Raw genomic sequence first — 14365 nt, forward strand, 5'->3', positions numbered from 1 at the left:
CAAAAAGCTTCCAGGTGTGCAATTCATTCATAGTTCTCATAACTGGTGCCCAGTGATATGACCTCAGGAAAAGTCAAGATTTCATAAATCATTTGTACCAAATCTCTTTTCTGGGAAATTCCTTAGTGCCTCTGCAGCGGTAACTAGACAAGACTGGAAAGCTTTCAAGATGAGTCAAACCTCCAGCACCTCACAGGAGTCCGCATTTCTTAACACAGAAGGCAATGCTAATCAAAGAAGGAAATAAATAACAAGGTTATTAAAAACAAACACTGGCTTCACCAAACTTTCTACACACATGTATCTATGTATATTCCACTAAAAAATGTTTATCCCAATAGCCCTTCACATTTTATATCCAGAAACTATACCGGCTGCTGCCTCTTTTCGCCTTTAACAACATGCATTAAGACAGTGGTTTTTAGAAGTCAGTAAGTGTGAAGACTAACACAACAAACAAGCAAACCTTGGTTTATTTTAGAATTATAGGACTTTCAAAAGCTTTTTTTTAAAAAGTGACTTCTGAAAATTTTAACATATGAAACCATAAGAGGGGAATCTTAAAAAACAGATTAAATCTAGGGACAAAGTGACATATTATGATAAATTGCAAATATAAAAGGTAATAATGAAATGATCTCAGGGAACAGTTATGAATAACACAGAACCCAATCGAAAGGTGAAGATAAATGTTAACTCAAAGAACGTGGCTGGTAACTCATCGTCTCTCTTTTAAAAGGTATGGGCCGACGAACCTCTAAGAGGCAAGTTATCAACTCTGCCAAGTTTCTGGCTTTAGAGAATGCTTCTCCGAGGCCTCCTTACCCTCTCCACCCCACCCCACCCTACAGGTAATGAATGACCAGCTTTTACTTCATAATCTCTCGCTGGCGCTACATACATTTTGTTTCTACAGCACCTTTCAGATAAAAAAACAACACTCCCCCAGAATTCATCCGGACTGTCCTTAGCGGAAACCTGCCCTGTTCCCAGGCCACGGAGAAGCCGGTGCAGTGAAAGGCAGCCCAGGGCGTGGAACCACAATGACTTAAGTTAAAATGCAGACACAGGGATGATGTGCAACACTATTAAAAACTTTCACCGAAATACATGAGAACACCTGATTTCCAAATTATCTGTTCTTACTGACATAGCTAAAATGTCTCTGAGTAAATCCAGGAGATGGTGCAAGTTTATAATAACCAAAGGAGATGAACCATCTATCTCCCTCTCTGTGGTTCAACCTCCTACATAGTGTTATCTCTTTCAGGCTACTAGACTATGAACTAGGTTGACCTCAATAAAGCACACACTTAAGTAGAAAATGTAAAGGCCAAATACATTAAGAAAACACCTGAGATGGAGTAAAACAAACAGCAGCAGTTTATTAACTAAAAACTGTCCTTAAATAAGTATTAAGTTCTGAATATCAAACAGATCAGCAGACTTTATAGGCAACTTTTCTGGTCAATAAGCTTGTCAACATTCAATTTCTACATATATTTAGCTCATTATTTTTGACCAACATAAAAATTGTCTAAGGTGTTAAGACAGCTCACAAGAAGGTGGTCGAGAAAAAAGCTTCTCGTTAAAAGTCAAGTTTTCGTGTCACATAAATAACTTTCACAGTAAAATCTGGCTTGAATATCAAGGAACTTATTAAAATTTGTTCTTTAACGTTTATTCCACCCATAAATGTTTTGACAAAATGGCGGTAGCTAGAGTCTTGAGGTTCAGAAGCTGAGGCAAGATTGAGACAACAATTTCAAGGAATTGCTCATACGAATCGTTCCCGCTTTGATGCTACATCATCCTCTAAACATTTTTCTAGATGAATCACGACTCTGATGAAAATTACTATAAAGATTATTAAATATAAATTTTCTACTCAGGTTTAATAGAGCCATTTATAGAATATTTTGCTCACAAAACACTTTCTGAGAATATTGCTTTCCACAAATTCAAACAGGTTGATGAGCGAGGAGAGTAAGAATAGATGAGCAAGAATAAATTCTTCTGATCATTAATTTAACATGTCAATATTTATCACAGCAAAATTGGGAATATCTTTTTTATAATTTACCATATAATTTTTGAAAAGATAATTGTGAAGCAATTGCCTAGAAACATTCTTGGTTAGTGACTGAAACACTAAGAAATCAACATGTTAGAATTGAAAAAACTGATCAGTTTCAAACTACGTATCAATATTAAAATAAAATTGAGATGTAGTCATGACCAATAAACATATCAGTAACACTTATCGGTAATAACTGATAATGGTGATTTCTAAAGATTTCTACGGAATAATCTTGATAATCGTATCTCCTAGCCACGGGGGAGGTGTTCGCAATGAACACGTCACAGCAGTAGGGTCTGCATTCATAGTGATCATACTCTCTTCTCACCCTCCTGTGTTTCCCGAAACCCCATTAGTCCATAGGTTAAGGCAAACACAACCCACATTTACCATTTCATGGGGGAGGGAATAAGAAGAAAATACATGGACATACGAGGTTCCAGAGGAAAAACACTATGAAAAATGCTCTCCCTATCACTCAAGTTTTGCCCTGTGAAGACATTAGGAATATCTGGAGCCAAATCGAATGACCTAAATATGAATTAGAGGCTTAAAATGCAAGTAAAGGTAAAATACACTCAAAATAAAACAAAAATGTAACGTGATCAACTGTTGATTGGAGGGCAACTACATGTAAAAAGCACAGATCTTCTAGATCAAAGCTAGACTTGAAAACCAAGTGCAACATCTCCAAACAAAACAAAGACACTAAAAACCAGGCACCTTCATTGGACACCTTAAAACTGGAAGAAAAAAATGGATTTACCTTTATCATCAAAACATAACCACTCGGGTTTTGTGCTGACACCTCGGGTGACCCATCAGCACCTCTAAAAACCAGTTTTTGAATGTTTCTTATGACCAGGTACACGTACAGGACTACCACAGAAATGTCACCACAGTGAGGCAAATTTGCAAAGCCCCGTTCTACATGTTCTAGCAAAGGAAAGTTATGATTCATGGATATGAATGGACTGTAATATTTAAATGACACATTTCTGATCTATTCACAAGTCTTTATAGAAAGTATTAAAACTCAAAAAAGAAATAAGACAGGAGTCAAATACAGAGATGAAATGTATAAAACAAATGAACAGGCAAACTAAAAGTTCTTGAAAGTATTTTACTTCAGATTGAAAAATGAACAGCTTCCACACTGTTCACTGCAAGATACACAGTATTCACGAATACAATGCTGGTCACCTGAGGAAATGTATACACACCTCGATTTCTCCTCCATGCTTATTTTTAGAAAGATACTGTTTACCAAAAAGAAACTTCAGCAGTACAGGAAAAACTATTTTCCCAATAAATTTACGAAAACCTAAGATTCCCAATGGAATCAAGATTATCTTCCCGCTACCACCACCTTAATATAATCACATGCTTATTGGAACACTAATATTCGCACCCTAAGAATACATTTACTTTCAACAATGAGGGTGATTCTTTAAAAAAAAAAATTCAGTGTGGTAAATGTAACATGGATCTCTGCAAGTATTAAGTGTCTGAAATAGGCAGCTAATACTGAATTTAATATTATTTCATAAATAATTGTTCCCTTAGCAGTAAACATAAGTCTACACATTCACAATAGTCCTAGAAAATAAATACTGTGATTATGCACAATATGTTAAGACAAACTAGTTTCAAGAACAAAAGCTCAACATCTTGATAAAAATTCTGATCAGAATAAAATGTGACTCTAAAATTTAAAACATTGTCAAAATAACATCACATTTAAAATCTTCCATGGTTTACACAAGTACTATGAGTTTCCAGTTTTGGAACATATTTTTCCGTTGTGAATTAAAATACGAACATATTGAAAATTTTTAACCGCAGTGATGACATCAGTTTTGGTCTTACGTTAGCATTATTTTCTTTATAAAAAGTTTCATGGTTTACACAAGTACTATGAGTTTCCAGTTTTGGAACATATTTTTCCGTTGTGAATTAAAATATGAACATATTGAAAATTTTTAACCGCAGTGATGACATCAGTTTTGGTCTTACGTTAGCATTATTTTCTTTATAAAAAGTTTCACTTAACGGTCTGATTGGTCTCCAATATTTCATAAATGTATATAAAAGAAATCCCTAAAAGCCAATAGTACTTTATATGTATGTATAAAAAAAGAATCTCATCTCATAAATGGCTGCATTTAACAGAGCCACACACACTGATGCTAAACATAAGAGCTTTCACCTTGAAAGAAAGCACTTTCAGAAACGCCACGTACATTCTATTATATTAAATATTCCCAACTGAGTGTCAAACTCAACAGGTAATGAATAACAGAATTATACATCTCATTTGCACTCAAAGCTGACCACAACCAAAATTTACAGTATGATTGAAACAAGCCAATGTTTAAAAAGTTTTAATTAAAGATAACAATTCCACGACAGGAGAGGATAAAGGATGGGATGACAAGGAGCATCTGGTCTTAATGAGGCAATACAAAATAGACCCATTATCAAAGACCATTTAATTTTTAAAGATCAACAATACCAAAAGCATAAAGTGGAGTATAAGAAAATAGTTTTTTGTAAGTATGATTTAATTAAAGCTGTTTACAGTTATCCTCTCCCACAGTAGTTAAGCATGGGTTTTTAAAAGAATAAGATGAGAAACACAAGCACACGCAGCATACAGGGTTAGAGGAGCGAGCATGCAAAGTCTGTGGAGCTCGAGATTGCACTGCAACAGGAATGAGACCAGACGTAGGTGGCCTTTTTTTTTCTATTAGGAAGACGGGTGGAAAAAAAAAGACTGCAAAGGAACAAACACAAAATCATGTAATTGCCCATTGCCCAAGACGACAGCACTATAGAAAACAGTTGCAAGTTAATTATCAGAGATGACTAGAGATTTTTCAGTGTTTACACAAAAGTACACAGTACATATTCTTTTTTTTTTTTTTTACAAAATAAAATAAATGTCATTTGCCACCATAAACCTTTTCTTTAGAGAGGAAAAATTTTTGCAGCAGGACACAACGGTTCTATTAAGTCATTTCAATGCTGAGAAAAACAAATGGAGTAATAGAACTAATCACTTCCCTATATATGGATGTTAAGATGACAATTCAGATTATTTTTCAAACTAATCCTGAGAAAAAATCTGTTTACAATTTAAACAGTAATGTTATGTAAAAAGTATTAACAAATCCACTATTACAAATATCAGTTTCCTATATGGTCTTCTATATATACACACAATAAAATGGTAAATATATGCAAAAATATTAAAAAAAAAAAAACATGCACGGATCACTTTACCCTTTGGAATCTGGACTTCCTATCAGATACCTTTGTTTTCTTCCCCATCCCATCCTCTGAAATTGTTTTTGTTTCTATCACCCTACCCACACTGAATACTATTCCCTATAACTCTGCATAAAGCCAATGAGAAATATATTTATTTTACATTCAAGCTTTAAATCTTAAAATGACCCTGTCGTAGCATATGACTTATCAAATAAGCAGCCTTTTTTTCCCCCTTTTTTGCTTGCGTTTTGTTTTTGCAGTTGTCAGTCTTCATGATCCATTCTGTGGCGAGCTGGGAAAAAACGCAGTTGCTAAATCAACGTCTGAACAGTGTGAGGCTCCTGAATGTCTCCCAGGAGTCCCTACGCAACTGTCCTGAGCAAGAAATCATTGCACATGGAAGACAGTCCACCGCACAGCGCCGACTATCTACAAAGGTCTGAGAGGGGCGCGTCCCTCTTGTGTTTCCTCTTTTTGCCATGGTAATACTGATTATTGGATTTGCCTTGATGCTGTTTGTTTGTCATCAAGGAACCATGGCTTGTTTGAGTTGTACCTTGGAAGCCTTTGCTGGAAGAACGAAAGAGCCTTGTTGATCCATGCTGCAGAAAAAGAAAGCGGTCAAAGAGACATCAGTCTTAGGGTATACTTTAAAATAACTAAAAAAGAGTAGAACTGGAATGTTCCTAACATAAAATGATAAATGCTTGAGGTGATGGATACCCCAATTATCCTGGTTTGATTAATACACATTGTATGCCTGTAGTAAAATATCACATGCACCCTATAAACATATATAACTATTATATACCCATAATAATTAAAATTTTTAATTTTTTTTAAGAAAAGACATGAGTGTTGCGGATTAGCAGAGTGCTCTTAAAAACCTGAATTCAGGGGAGCTTTCAAAACTAGGAATACGCTGGCTAGAGAGGTACAGATCACTGATTTATCTAGCAGGCAGGAAAAGATGTTATGGGCTTGAAGTCCTTTCAGCTCTAAAACTCTTCCATTATTTTAATGGAAATATTAAAAAGCAGACCACTAGTTTGCCTTCTCAACAGTCTGCAGAGCTGACACTTTTCCTACAGAACCTGCCAACCCACATACTGCATAGTAAGTGGCATTACTGGCAGAGGCTCTTGGACACACTTGGGTGCACTGGCAGGTCAGGGTTGGCATGGCTGGCTGTACCTTTCCTGCTATTTATCACCTGTGGCTTTATCATGACCCCAGTCCCTTCTGTCAACCCTGCCACTTGAACGGGAATATCTCAACGAGTCTGTGTTTGGTTCACATGGCTAGGCTGGACAGGTAAAGTGAATCACTGTCATGCTTTGCAACCCCTTAAAACAAAGTAAGCTTTTTCTTCAACCTAGAGTTCTCTTCAAACCCATGATGTATATCATTCACATGTAAGAAATTCTAAATATTTTGTATTGAATACTAACAACTAAAACACAAATTCCACACACCTGAGATTTGTTGGTGCTGTTGGATGTGTTAGTGGTTTGGGTGCTTTGCATTTTCCCAACTGCCTGAGAGGACTCCAAGGACACATCTTGTGACCCTACTCGGTTCCCAGTGGACGGACGGCAGAGCAGCTGTTTCGGGGTTTTACATGGTGTCGCATCGGAATCCTAACGCAAGTCACATGAGTTATAAGGTGACATGTCAGTAATTCAGATATTCGATATTGAGAAAGGAGAACAATTTGAGCTAAGTACTCTCTAGACTCAATTTAAACATTTAGGAGTTAAAGGAAGCACACCGAGGAATTTACAAAATTAATCGCTTAGCTTTCCGCCAAACATTTAAAGTGAGTATGTTATCAGAGGGCTTCTGCTCACTGTTAAATCCACTGCCCACATCCAGTCGTGATGCTCACAGAGTTCTGGGTGTATTTGCTTTTTTATTTATAGAAAACGAATCATGGTACATGGCAGGAACATGGTAAACAGCAAGGAATCTAGGTTCCAGTCCCTGGCTTCAATCAAACACAAGATGATGGGTTTAAGAGGCTCAGTTTCGGAGAGTCTGTGATCTCTCCAGCCAAACACACTGTGTGGTGGGTACAGACTTCCAGGTGGCAGTGAGCTGAGCTCCACCTGTTTCTGGGCCTCCTACTTCTCTTCCCAGGTTTCCACCCTTGGCCCTGGCACTTTATTCAGCATCTCTGAGTCACACCATCTCAGTCCCTAATGCTCTACCCTGTGTGCCTGTGACATCCAGCTTGGCATTCTGTCCCCCAGAGCCACACAGCTCTAGGAACCAAAAAGGCACACAGGTAGATTTGGCACAGGAGAATTTATGACTTCTTAATGATATGTGATCATTACCAACAACATAAAATTATGTCCCTTATGTATTTACTTTTTATGTCATATGCTTAATAAAGTCAAAATTCAAATAATAGGTAAGGCTATTTTATATCTCAATTAAGTAAACTCAAAATTAACCTTGGTTTTAAAAAACTAAGTTAAGTTGTAATTGATGGTTAAAATTTTATCAGAATTGTGGGAAGGAAAAAAATTCTATCAGGATACAGACAGAAAGTAGATTAGAGGTTACCAGGGGATAAAGGGGGGAAGAATCAGGAGAAACAACTACTAAGTATGGGCTGGGCACGGTGGCTCACGCCTGTAATCCTAGCACTCTGGGAGACCAAGGCAGGAGGATCACTTGAGGTCAGGAGTTTCAGACCAGCCTCAGCAAGAGTGAGACCCCATTAAAAAAAAAAGAAATTAGCTGGGGAACTAAAAATAGAAAAAATTAGCCGGGCATGGTGGTGCATGCCTGTAGTCCCAGCTACTCAGGAGGCTGAGGCAAGAGGATCGCTTCAGTCTGGGAGTTTGAGGTTGCTGTGAGCTAGGCTGACAGCCGGGCCCTCTAGCTCAGAAAACAGAGTGAGACTCTGTCCCCCCAGCCCCCCACCCCAAAAAAAACAACTACTAGGTATGGCGTTTCTTTTGGAGGTGATGGAAATGGTGTGGAATTAATGGAAATGGCTGTACAACACTGTGAATGTACTAAAAAATCCTGAATTGTGTATTTTTAAGCGGTAAACTGCACGTTATATAAATTTGTTAAAATTCAATCAGGAAGCTCAAAAACATTCTGAATGAAAAAAGCTTTACACAAAAGACTATATGATTCCATTATATGAAATCTTTAAAAAGGCAAAACTAATCTATGGTATTAAAAAATTGTAACAGTGGTTCCCTCTCTGAGGGTGAAATTGGTAATTGTCTAGAAAGTCATGAGAGCCCTCTGGAGGGATGGTAATATTCTCTGTCTTGTCAGGATTTTGCATTACACATGTGTATACATTTGATAACATTTAGTCAGTGCACAATCAAGACTTCCCTATATGTCAATTTTATATCAAAAGGGAAAAACTATAAACAAATATTAAAGTCAGCTTAATAATGTGTAAGCTACAGTACTTTGGGGGAAGTGTCTGCAATCTACTTTGAAATGGATCCAAAAATAAGATGAATTAATTGGTAGATGGTTAGGTACGTGACAGGCAAGTAAAATGTTAATGGCAGATTCTAGTGGCGGGTACATGGATGCTCACTGAAACTCGTTCACTTTTGCCGTGTGCTTGAAAATTTTAATAATAAAATGCTGAAAAATATGCATGAAAGTTATTAAAGTTCCCAACGATAAATAAGAAAAGGAAACAGCCTTCGCTTTCTAGACAGAGTTAACCCCAGTGACAGAAGAATGTGCATGTGTCTGAGCGTAGACGAGCCGAGTCTTTCGTACTTACTACGTCGCTAGAGCTGGACTGCGTGGCAGAAGAGGACGACACTGGACCTGATGAAGAGTTTGAAGAATGTTTACTAAGAGATTCCGAAGTTTTACTTCTACATTTTCCAAGGGCTTCATTTTCTTCAGATAGATTATTATTACATTTATCTAACTGCTGAGTATCTACTATCAAGGTAACACCATTTCCTGAAAGAGTGGCAAAAGATTGGAAAACGTTTCTTCCCATTAAACACACACAACACAGAAAAGCCTCTAATACTTGGTCAATTAATCAATAAAAACATCTTACCATTGCATGAAGGCTCAGGCCTATTCTTCAAGCCCCATTGCTTTGATATCCAATCTCTGTATGTGGCGACTTCATCCGTTACTCTAATTATTCTACCCAATATGCTGCATGTGTTTAAAAAAGGGGGGAGGGGGATAACATTAATTTGAAGATAAGAAGCCACAACCAATTTTGACACAATGGGCTGATTTTAGTTGAACTTTTACCTCTCTGTTTCGTTGTTGGGATAGTACTTTGCTATTGGCGATACAGCATGACTCAAAACAACGTAGGCGTAATCAAAGGCCTGTTTCACTTGCATGGCCCCATATGAACTCCTTCCAACATCATTACCTTTAAAAGAAATGTATACATAACATAGTAAGCTTGACCATTGCTTAATATGAACTAAATATCAATGAGCCCTCATCCAGGAGAGCAAGGACAGCAGCACCCACTGGAGCTGCACCCCGAAGCTGAGCTGCCAGCTGTCCCCACCACAGCTGCCCAGTCTCTGAACCAGCATATCATACAGCTGGTACTTTATCACAATGTACAAATTGCTTAAATGTATTCTGGCCGAAAAAGAACTATCCTATCCCATATATAAATAGTCATGTAAACAAAAGAAATAGCTGCCTGCTTTCTCCTAAAAGTGAAACCAAGCTAAATTAGAAATACCTTTGTATTTTTTTGTTGTTTCTATTAGAGAGAGATAGATAGATGGATAGATAGACAGACAGATTTCCCACAATAAACGATGGGCTCCTAAAAAGCAAGGATCACCGTACTGAAAAATCTTCGTGTCTTTTGCACAGTGAGGATCCCAGTGAATGTTTCTTCAACAAATACACACACAGGACAATTAACGTTTATAAGGCAGCTCAAAAAGCTAGAAAGAGTTTCCCAGGCAACTACTGTATTTCTCCACTGCCTTTCCTTATTTTCAAAGTTTACACATTAAAGCAAATACCTAGAAGCACTTCCACTAAAGTCTGATAATGCAGAATCCAAATATTTTATCATTTTATCAGGAAAAATATTGTCCAGAAAAATGAGGATACAAACAAGGAAATTTAACTTCATGAATGCATTGACTTGCAAGCCAACAGAAGCTGGAAAAAGCATGGGGAGACCATGCAAAATTAAGGAGAAAAGAAGAGGTCCCAAAAGGAAATAAATAGTCCTTCTGAACTCTTGCTACTGAATTCAGATATATGTTAATGCTTCCTGCCTCTAAGAACTTTAGAATTATCTCATTAAAGTCCTGCTGACAACTGGTTGGAATGCTGGGCAATTAGGACCCATCCCCTATATCACCAAACTGGAGATGCACACAAATCCAATCTACTATGCTTCTGAGAGTCAACTGGATTCTACTTCAACTCATCTAGAAGTCTGTAAGGTGTTTTTTTTTTGGTTTGTGTGACTATTTTGGTATGTCTGCTTATGAAATATATTGATGAGGAAAAAATGGCTACCATTAGAAGTTATTCCTTCATTTTTCACCTAAAGAGAGCTTCAAGTACAAGGTGACTGACAACGCCCTCTCTGAATGCCCACAAATTTACCTAATTTCAATACCTGGTTGTAAAGGATCTTCGATATAAAGCATTGATGGCCTGTAACCATCTAGCATATTTTTCTGTACTTCGTCTTTGGCCACATACGAACCACCATCCTTTATCCGGATGCCAGTCTTTAAATAATTGAAATGTCGTCCATATAATTCAAAAAATTCTATTAAGAGAACACCATAGTTTGTATTGGGGATGCAAGCATCTTCCCTAGGATGTAACTAAAAACAGAAAAAAGGAAGAAATTATATTGGATTTTTGCTAAATTATCAAGCAGATGTATAAATGACATCCTAACCTCTATAAGCAACATTATGATAATTCTGGTCTAGCATATCAGTCAATAGACAATGGGGTAATAGCAGGCTATACTGCTGTTACAGACAACACTAAAGCTCCATGGTGCAGAACTCGTGGGAGACAGTCTATAAGGCTGAATTTTATGGCTACCCCAGGGGCTGGCTTGGCTCAACACATCAGGGAAGTTGGCAACCCCATGCTACATAAACACAACCACTTATAATACTAAGACTCTAACTCATCTTACCCAAGTAACAGGTCTCAATTCCAACTAAACTCACAAGATTAGCCGCTTAGAAGACATTCTTATGTTTGGCATTTACACTACTATACTGTTTACATTTATGGAAAGCAGGCCATAACTTTCATGTTAAAATTTGCAGTGAAAACTCTCAAAGATATTAGAACATATTGGATCAAAAACAAAAAAATATTCTTTCCTAAGAATTTTTAAATACTTATTTGCTAAATAATAAAAAGGTACCCAGTTCAAAGGGAAAAGCCACAAATAATCAAGAGAAGCATTCCAATTAGTGGTTGACTTAAATTTTTTCCAAAATGTTTCCCTGCCTGATTACTTTTATTTTAGTGTGTGCCAGTACGGAATACCTATATGACTTACCTGAAGGAAGCTGACCGCCATTAAAAAGAGACTATAAGAACCAATTCCACCTGTAAATACTTCGTTAAGGTCCCTCTGTAATAGGAATTGTTTCAATACTAAAACCAAGTATGGCAATACAGGATATTTCTGAAAAAGAAATAAGTTATATTTTTAATGATTCCTATATCAATAACACGTCTAAGCATAAATTGGTCCTTACATTACAAAACGTGGGAGATATGCAATATACTTAATTTTTTATTTTAAGAGTAAGCTACATAAAAAGTAAACTATAAGTCATGAAGGGTTTTCTCCCCACATCTAAAATCTAAAACATGTATACCTAAATAATGGCACCCAAGTACTCACTACAGGACAGAAACACTTCGCAGTGTGTATCTGATGATGTTCATTCGTGACCATGACCACATCATATGCATTTGTAAGAAGATAATATAAACAGTGCAAGGTCAAAGTCTCTCAACATCTTGAAGCACTAAATCAGAATGATTTTAAAGAATCCCTTTTCTTAGCGGGTGCTCTGCCACAGCCCTGGAGTAGGCAGAGCCCTGCCTGCTGTCTTCCACATGAGCTAGCGACAACACAGACCTCCCTACCTCCCATGCTTTACAGAGCATGAGGCAGGGCTATCTGTGAGAACACTTGAGTTGGCAAATATGTACAGTGTGAATTCATCTTTCACTCGTGCACATATTCATTCGTACTCTCTGCAAGCCCAGCTGTAAGCTGGGGACACTGAGGGAAACAAAGCAGATACAAACATCTTGAAGGAGGTCTTAACAGCCATTACCTAGGGTTGGTAGAATTACTAGCGATTTCTATATTCTAATTTACTCTTATCTCTGTTTTCTAGACTTCCTACAACAGTGAACACGAATAGAAGAGAAAAAGTTTATACTTTTGCAAATCATATCAAAGTAAGCAAGCATGGGAAAGAACAAAAATATAGAGAAATAAGTTTCTTTTGTTTATTTTTTTCCTGAGACAAAGTCTCATTCTGTTGCCCAGGCTAGAGTGCCATGGCATCAGCCTAGCTCAAAGCAAGAGAAATAAGTATTTTTAAACATCATGGTTGAAGTCAGACTAGAAACAGTCCCTTTTTAAAGAACAATTAGGCAAATATTCATCAGAATTTTATCTGGATATATCCTTAACCCAGAAATTTTGTTCCAGGAATCTTACTACAAACATATGCAAGTGTAAAGAAAGATGCACGTATGGAAGGATGTTCACACCAAACCCTTTTTAACAGTTAAAAAAAAAAAAGTTTTTTTCTAAAGCAGAAGAAAATTCACATACATCACTTCCAAAAGAGTGAGATCATGGATAATATTTCTGCTATTCTTCTACTTTTCTGTCCTTTGAACATGTATATGAGAAGATAATGTTCACAACATGATAAAGTAGTTACCATTTTTTCTTTAACAAAAAATAAAAACTGTAGAGCTACTAAGGAAAAAAATGTTGAATGTATAGAAAATATATTCTAATGTAAACCAAAGCAGTAAATCAGTAAATGGTTTTAGCTTAGGGAGAAAAAAAAATTGGAAACTAAGTATGTAAAATGTCCTGAAGATAATGTTGATAAGTTCTTCCTTATTTTGGAAGAAAACAGAACAAATAGAAATAAACTTAAATCACTTCTAGACAGAAGTAAGGAAACCTACAGGAACCACCTTATAGGTGACTTGGGGATTAAAATCTAGAAAAGGCTCTTAAGGTTCTTAAAGGAAGTGTTCTTAATCTGAACTCTTAAGAGATTAAAAACTGATAGGAATCAATTGTGCACCATGATTTCAGCCTTTATGTCTCCCCAAGAGGAAGGATCTAAAACACAGAATTTCTTCAAAAGCTTTCTCAACCTTTAATTCTTGCTTGAGGTCACATTATAAATTAATTACTGATCATTATAATCAGATTCAAAGAAAGCAAAACCATTGCACAGAAAAAAAGAATTTGTCAGCAATATGCACATAAAAATTATGTAGCAAAGTATATCAGAATACCACAATAGAATTCTCAAAACAAAATTGCATTTCTAATAATTTCATTGTATAAACACTATAAATTCTCTAACCTTAGTAAAATCTTTGATTAGGTCAGCTGCTCTCACACCGTTCTGTACATTAAAGCTGATATCAACTTTCACTTCAGTAAAAGAATCTGTTAATTTAATAATAGGAACCTAGAAAAAGAAGAGGGGTAAAATTAAAATACTTTAATCAAATTAAATAATAAAATCAGGGGATGGAAGGTTTCTAGACTTCAGGTCAATACCATAAACCACAGTTAACCTGGTCTTCTACAGACATTACATATTTAGTATTTTAACCTCATACAATATATTTTGTAATTTCTATCAATTGAGAATTTTTTGTTTATTTTAGTGTCCAATTAACTTTATTTATTCGTTTATTATTTATTTTTTATTGTATATATTTATTGTATATATTTAAGGTATACAG

The 14365-nt window shown here is 36.3% G+C and overlaps 1 protein-coding gene across 1 annotated transcript in view; it reads right to left on the reverse strand.

Annotated features, from left to right (window-relative positions):
- Positions 1-4826: 4826 nt before the first annotated feature.
- Positions 4827-14365, reverse strand: part of PAPD5 (PAP associated domain containing 5) — a 78458-nt gene continuing 68919 nt past the window's right edge. Inside the window, exons 3-10 of the mRNA XM_012642608.1 lie at positions 13978-14085; positions 11898-12026; positions 10983-11196; positions 9626-9752; positions 9420-9523; positions 9129-9175; positions 6829-6993; positions 4827-5955 (exon numbers count right to left, since the gene is read on the reverse strand). Coding sequence (XP_012498062.1) covers positions 5779-5955; positions 6829-6993; positions 9129-9175; positions 9420-9523; positions 9626-9752; positions 10983-11196; positions 11898-12026; positions 13978-14085 — 1071 coding nt within the window. The 3' untranslated portion in view covers positions 4827-5778. The remainder of the gene's footprint in view (positions 5956-6828; positions 6994-9128; positions 9176-9419; positions 9524-9625; positions 9753-10982; positions 11197-11897; positions 12027-13977; positions 14086-14365) is intronic.

Source organism: Propithecus coquereli, unplaced genomic scaffold, assembly GCF_000956105.1.
Source record: "Propithecus coquereli isolate 6110/MARCELLA unplaced genomic scaffold, Pcoq_1.0 Scaffold180, whole genome shotgun sequence".
Classification (NCBI taxonomy): Eukaryota; Metazoa; Chordata; class Mammalia; order Primates; family Indriidae; genus Propithecus; species Propithecus coquereli.